This window comes from Sardina pilchardus, chromosome 1 (genome assembly GCF_963854185.1).
Source record: "Sardina pilchardus chromosome 1, fSarPil1.1, whole genome shotgun sequence".
Classification (NCBI taxonomy): domain Eukaryota; kingdom Metazoa; phylum Chordata; class Actinopteri; order Clupeiformes; family Clupeidae; genus Sardina; species Sardina pilchardus.
In genome coordinates, this window is record NC_084994.1 from 10,809,021 (window position 1) to 10,816,520 (window position 7,500).

Sequence of the window (7,500 nt, forward strand, 5' to 3'; positions counted from 1 at the left end):
ATCATAGTCACGGTTCAGGTAACACACACACACACACACACACGTCACACACACACACACAGACACACACACCCCCCTCACTCTCTGTCTGTCCCCTCCTCAGCTGGTGCTGTTTGGTCTGAGTAACCAGATGGTGGTGATCTTTAAGGAGGAGAACACACACACACACACACACACACACACACACCCCTCACTCTCTGTCTGTCCCCTCCTCAGCTGGTGCTGTTTGGTCTGAGTAACCAGATGGTGGTGACCTTTAAGGAGGAGAACACACACACACACACACACACACACACACACACACACACACACACACACACACACACACACACACACACACACACACACACCTCACTCTCCCTCTCTGTCCCCTCCTCAGCTGGTGCTGTTTGGTCTGAGTAACCAGATGGTGGTGACCTTTAAGGAGGAGAACACACACACACACACACACACACACACACACCTCACTCTCCCTCTCTGTCCCCTCCTCAGCTGGTGCTGTTTGGTCTGAGTAACCAGATGGTGGTGACCTTTAAGGAGGAGAACACACACACACACACACACACACACACACACACACACACACACACACACACACACACACCTCACTCTCCCTCTCTGTCCCCTCCTCAGCTGGTGCTGTTTGGTCTGAGTAACCAGATGGTGGTGACCTTTAAGGAGGAGAACACACACACACACACACACACACACACACACACACACACCTCACTCTCCCTCTCTGTCCCCTCCTCAGCTGGTGCTGTTTGGTCTGAGTAACCAGATGGTGGTGACCTTTAAGGAGGAGAACACACACACACACACACACACACACACACACACACACACACACACACACACACCTCACTCTCCCTCTCTGTCCCCTCCTCAGCTGGTGCTGTTTGGTCTGAGTAACCAGATGGTGGTGACCTTTAAGGAGGAGAACACACACACACACACACACACCTCACTCTCCCTCTCTGCCCCCTCCTCAGCTGGTGCTGTTTGGTCTGAGTAACCAGATGGTGGTGACCTTTAAGGAGGAGAACACGGCCTCCTTTAAGCACCTCTTCCTCAGGGGCTACGAGGAAGGTTCCGGAGACGCCCTCGCCGTCTACACGCAGGCCGACGTCTACGACCGCATCTTCTACGCCATCGAGCAGGTAGCCTCACCTCCGCCTGACCTCCGCCTGACCTCTGACCTCTGCTGACCCCTGACCTCTGCTGACCCCTAAGCTCTGACCTTCGCTGACCTCAGTTCAAGTTCAAGCTGAGTCTGTACTTGGTCAGGATCTGTCTCTGCTTTATATCTCCTCTCTCTTTTCTCTTTCTCTCTCTCTCTCTCTCTCTCTCTCTCTCTCTCTCTCTCTCTCTCTCTCTCTCTCTCTCTCTCTCTCTCTCTCTCTCTCCGCCCGACCTCAGACCTCAGGTCACCTCTGACCTCTCACTCACTGCGACCTTTTGACCTCTAAGAGGCTCCCTGATGTGTGTCACTGCCTGATGCAAGTCAAGCATAGTAGACGGTTATGCCAAAATGTCTTGATGTAAACATGGAAGACTAAGACAAAACATAGAGTGAAGGGACTTAATGTTCAGGAACCTTTACTGAAGAAAACTGCACACATTACAGTCAAGCATAACACACTCTTCCTAGTAGCCGGTATGTTTCAATTCGTGGAACTCTCTCTTTCTCTGTGTTTCTCAAGTTCAAGTTCAAGTGTGCTTTACTAGCATGACAAATCTGATTCCATTGCTAAAGCGGAACATTTAACATTTAGACATGTACATAAAGAACGCTTGGAATGCAGTACATGGCAAGTAGATATGCATCCAAAATAAACAAACGTGTGTGTGTGTGTGTGTGTGTGTGTGTGTGTGTGTGTGTGTGTGTGTGTAATTTTACAGATAGGTGTCATTAAAAAGTAAGAGTTATTTAACCACTGTCCCTTGGCATTCAGTGGCGTATTTGGCAGCAAGACCAGCTGTCTGTCCCTACTGTAAGATTGCCATCTCAGACAGCCATGGTTACCTTTGTCAAGGAGCAGCTCATTGGTTGATTGATTGGTCCAATTAACACACCTGATAACCTTCACAAAATGATGTATATCAATTACATCAGAACAGACTGTTCACTCCCTGACGAAGGCTTCCAGCCGAAACGCGTCGGAGTACATTTTTAATCAATGAATTGCCAAGTAGAATAAAGGCTTTTTAACATTTCTACTAGATGAGTGCCTTTTCCATTTTTAAGATTGCCATTATTTCTTGTTCTTCTAGGTTTAGGAACCCTGGGATTAGGCTTGTATTTCTCGCAGTGAGGAATAAAGTGCACCTCAGTCTCTTGCGGTTGCATTTAGTCTTTCATGACAGGCTCTCTCTCTCCCTGCTCCGTGTCTCCTGGCTCTGTGTCGTAACGGAGCGCTTCTGACGTTGTGCTAGGTATAGCTTATAGATACTGTATATTGTATATTTAATTCCGTGCGTTCATCTATTCGCTGACTCTTATACTCTATACGCTGACTCATCGCCTATTGTGTTGCTCACGTGACCTCATGGGACCTCGTAGTGCGACTCTCACATACTTCTTGTTATCTGTGTGCCAAGGGATGAGATGGTTATCAGCTACAGTAAGATACAGAACAACTTTATTGCAATTTTTCACAGAAATTTTGTTTTGCATGAAAAACTGACAATAAAGTTTGTGTCACACAGTGCTTGTGAGCTCAAAGGTGAATATTTACCTGATGTGAACTATACCTGCCGAAGGTGAATATTTACCTGAGGTAAAACTATACCTGCCGAAGGTGAATATTTACCTGAGGTAAAACTATACCTGCCGAAGGTGAATATTTACCTGAGGTAAAAGTATACCAGCCATATGTTCACAACCGCACTGTTATGTAACTGCTGTTATGTGTTGGATGTGGTTCTGAACCGATCCGTGACTGAGCTGGTTCTGTATGCTGTGATACGGCTCTCATTGGACTCCGCACCGGTAATAGACGGCTGTGTATCGGAATGTGCTTATGTTTTGGGCTCATAACCAGTATCAGCTGGTTTTCTGTGGGAAGGGACGCTGATTGCATCCATAACTGGTATAACTTGGTTTTCTATTGGACGATATTCTGAGTGCATCCATAACCTGTATCAGCTGTTTTTCTATTGGACGAGATTCTGAGTGCATCCATAACCGGTGTAAGCTGTTTTTCTATTGGACGAGATTCTGAGTGCATCCATAACCGGTATAAGCTGTTTTTCTATTGGACGATATTCTGAGTGCATCCATGACCGGTATAAGCTGTTTTTCTATTGGACGAGATTCTGAGTGCATCCATAACCTGTATAAGCCGTTTTTCTATTGGACGAGATTCTGAGTGCATCCATAACCTGTATAAGCCGTTTTTCTATTGGACGATATTCTGAGTGCATCCATAACCGGTATCAGCTGTTTTTCTATTGGGCGAGATTCTGATTGCATCCATGACCGGTATTCTTTGGGAAGGGATGCTGATTGGAGTCATAACATCAGCTGGTTTTGTATGATGTGATGTAGTTGTTTTGAAGAAATCCAAGGCACTCTTCATCTTCAATAAAAAGCTTTTAATTAAATCTGAGCTAGTTCACAGTAGAACAAATTGCCAACATGTTTCGGCCTGCAGTGGCCTTCATAAGGGCTTTAAAAAAGATGTAGTTGTGCTCTGAGCCCAGATTGAGATGGTTCTGTATGTGATGCAGTTCTGATCTATGGGACGTAATTCTGGTTGGACCTCACGTATGGCGGCGGCAGCGGTGGAGTGATTAAGGAACTGGGCAGTAAGTGGGTTCAAGTCCACTGTTGTGCCCTTGAGGAAAGTCACTTAACCCCGTGTTGCTCTGGCCCTTGTACTGATTGCCATGTTGTAAGTTGCTTTGGATAAAAGAGTCGGTCAACTTGCCAAGAAGTACATACGTATTAGTAGCTCACATCACGACACGATTTCAGAAACGGTCGGTGATCTGAGCTCGTCTGCTTTAGATCTAGTAATCCTTCGGCCGGTATGGATAATTCTAGGAGGACCTTTGGGACCTGTTGCTAACAACGTTGAGGTGATACTCTTAACAATTTCAGGAAATATCGGACAATGTTGAGTTAGTATTGGCAAACGTTTTGGAAGCACCAGGCAGTGTTGAGTGAATGCGGCAGAACATTCAGGAAGTACAGGACAATGTTTAGGTAATATTGGACAACAATTGGGTAACACTGGACAATGTTTAGGTAATATTGGACAACAATTGGGTAACACTGGACAATGTTTAGGTAATATTGGACAACAATTGGGTAACACTGGACAATGTTTAGTGGTACAGTATCAGGTGGATTGTCTTGAGACATGTTACATAAACGGGTAGTCCATGGTTGGCCCACACTGTCTTGTGTTATGCAGTTGTCATATGACTGCAACACACACGCACACACAAAGGAGGCAGACTGAGCCTATATATCCTTCAGATCATAACAGTCACAATAGAAACACACACAGACCCACAAAAAAGCACACACAGACACACACACACAGTGAATCATTAAAGAGGCAATAACTTCTCTCTTGCTCTCTAATGATGTGATTTCTTGACTCTCTCTTACACTTTGTCAAGGGGTCATTGATTTCACAATTTCAATCGTCGCTATTACAAGATCACATTTTAGCAATGCATATGATGTTGCAGACTATGTGGGTGATTCTAGAATTTGGGGTAAATTTCACGTCTACAAGATAAATAATGTTATTATTTTGAAACGATTAAATGAAAAAGCTGTGCTGCAATTTATGACAACCTTTCCCCAATAGGAAAGCTTTGTATCTACAAAATATTAGTTAAATGACTCTTGTTCCGTCCCCCATTTCTTTAAAACGAAGGTTACGCATATAACCACGGTTCTATGATTTTCGAATGACCGCCAGAGCTTGGCAGTCACTCGGAGGAGGGACAAGAAGATTGTCAAGAGGTCACTTCCGGGGTGAAAGCACCTTAAGTGCATGGCGTAGTGCCATACAGTACGTCACCCCGGTCACAGGTGACTTTGGTGGTACAAACGCTCGACCTACACGTATACGTGGTGGACATCCAGGTGCTGAAAGCACCGCCTCTGGCAGTCAGTAGAAACGAAATAGAACATCTATTTTTGTCCGTCCCAATGCTCTTGTTAATTGTGATGTAAAGCGTGACGGAAAGGCAGTGAGGAGTGTTATGCTTCTGTCATGAATTTGCACAAAATGTTGAGGATGCACCAACAGTAGATCCATTATTTGTCAACTCTTTTGTGATATTGGAAGGATCTCTCTCTCACACACGATTTTTTAGATAACTGCAATTTGATCAGAATCCATGAAAAAAAAAATTAACCTGCCATTTGGTAGCTAAAAGTAGGAAATATCAACTCTGTCAGCTCTGTTACAGGATTAGACAGATTATTAACAACAGATTTTTCTACACTTGAAATGAACCCACAATAATATAATGGCCCATGTACATAATCTCATGTACATTTTCTCTCTTTTTTTCTTTCTCTCAATTCAATTAAATTCAAAAGCTTTATTGGCATGAATGTAAATACAATATTGCCAAAGCATCAATCAAGTTATAATAGTCGAAGAGTAATACATACTGTAATATTGAGTAATAAAGAAAAAGAGAAAAAAAGAAAACTTATACTAATGCAAAAGAATAATATTGTACATAACCTCTCTTTTCTCTCGTTGTTTCTTTATTTCTCTCTCTCTCTCTCTCTCTCAGTATCTCTCATTACCTCAGACTACAGTGGGCAGGTATGCCTATGTGTATGGCGTAGGCGTGAACTCCAGCGCCCTCTCTCTTTGCCAGCAGTACTACAAGAAGGGTCGCATCGACCCAGCAAACGACACTTTCAGCATAGACCCGGAGGTGGTCACAGGTACACACACTCATGTGTTGTCAGTGCCTAGCACAACCAGAAATATCGCATTTTCGAAATATGAATTCTTTGTATTAATTGACAATTGTCAACAGACATTGTGCTACATCGTGTTAATGTTTAGATGTGTGTCTGTCTCTTTTCTGTCTCCCTCTCTCTCTCTCTCTGTGTGTGTGTAGATTGTGTGGGAGTGAACCCGCTCGCAGTCCCACTTACGTCTTCAAATGATAGCTACCGGAACTTCACACTCAAATTCCACAAGTAAGCAACACGCACACACACACACACACGCACACGCACACACACACACACACACACACACTATCCCTAGACCGGTTAGACTCTAGAGCCAGTTTTTGTATCCAAAAGCTTGAAATACTTTTTTTTTATATTAATGGTGAGAAACTAGTAACATTTTGTGGAAAAATAGTAACCTTTGAAATGAAATGATAACTTCAGAAATAGAACAAATAACTAATATTACAAACTCTCTCTCTGTCTCTCTCTCTCTCTCTCCCTCTCTCTCTCTCTCCCCCTTCAGGCTCATAAATGTAACTATTCAGTTCCAGCTGAAGGCCATCAACCTACAGACCATCATAAACAATGAGATTCCTGACTGTTACACTTTCCTCATCACGGTGAGTCATCGACACGCAGGCACGCACGCACGCACGCACACTCTCTCGCACGCACACACTTTCTCTCTCACTCTCTCTCTCGCACTCTCTCTCTCTCTATTAATTAATTAATTTATTTATTCATTATTTATTTCTCTCTCCCCCTCTCTCTCTACTCTCCTCTCTGTAGATAGCGCTGGATAACAAGGCTCACAGTGGGAAGGTGAAGATCAGTCTGGATAACCACGCCATCATCAAGGAGTGCAGAGACCCCAGCGTCTACAACCATGGTGAGCCAGCTATGTGTGTGTGTGTGTGTGTGTGTGTGTGTGTGTGTGTGTGTGTGTGTGTGTGTGTGTGTGTGTGTGTGTGTGTGTGTGTCTGTGTGTGTGTCTGTGTGTGTGTGCGTGTGTGACTATCTAAGGACATGTAGGCTACATTATTTTTAAGGACATATAGGCTACATCTATGTGTGTGTGTGTGTGTGTGTGTGTGTGTGTGTGTGTGTGTGTGTGTGTACAGTATGTACATGTACTGTATGTACAACTGAATGTGTGTGTTGTTATATCTAAGGACATATAGGCTACAATGTGTGTGTGTGTGTGTGTGTGTGTGTGTGTGTGTGCGTGCATTACTATTTGTAAGGACACATAGGCTACAACATTCATGTGTGTGTGTGTGTGTGTGTGCACACGTGTTGCGTACATTACTATTTGTAAGGACACATAGGCTACAACATTCATGTGTGTGTGTGTGTGTGTGTGTGTGTGTGTGTGCGCAGCGGAGAACTATGCGCGCGTGGCGTTTGACGTGGCCGTCTCAGTAGTGTGTCTGCTGTCGCTGCTCCTCTGTGGGAGGTCCATCATCAGAGGCATCGTACTGCAACAGGTAACACACACACACACACACACACACACACACACACACACACAGCTGTGTGTGCTGTTTTATACC

The 7,500-nt window shown here is 44.3% G+C and overlaps 1 protein-coding gene across 1 annotated transcript in view; it reads left to right on the forward strand.

The window, feature by feature from the left end:
* Positions 1-7,500, forward strand: part of LOC134091152 (mucolipin-1-like) — a 30,541-nt gene that overhangs the window by 15,760 nt on the left and 7,281 nt on the right. Inside the window, exons 2-8 of the mRNA XM_062544314.1 lie at positions 1-18; positions 993-1,160; positions 5,773-5,929; positions 6,109-6,190; positions 6,471-6,567; positions 6,737-6,836; positions 7,328-7,434. The exon at positions 1-18 is cut by the window's left edge and continues 239 nt beyond it. Coding sequence (XP_062400298.1) covers positions 1-18; positions 993-1,160; positions 5,773-5,929; positions 6,109-6,190; positions 6,471-6,567; positions 6,737-6,836; positions 7,328-7,434 — 729 coding nt within the window. The remainder of the gene's footprint in view (positions 19-992; positions 1,161-5,772; positions 5,930-6,108; positions 6,191-6,470; positions 6,568-6,736; positions 6,837-7,327; positions 7,435-7,500) is intronic.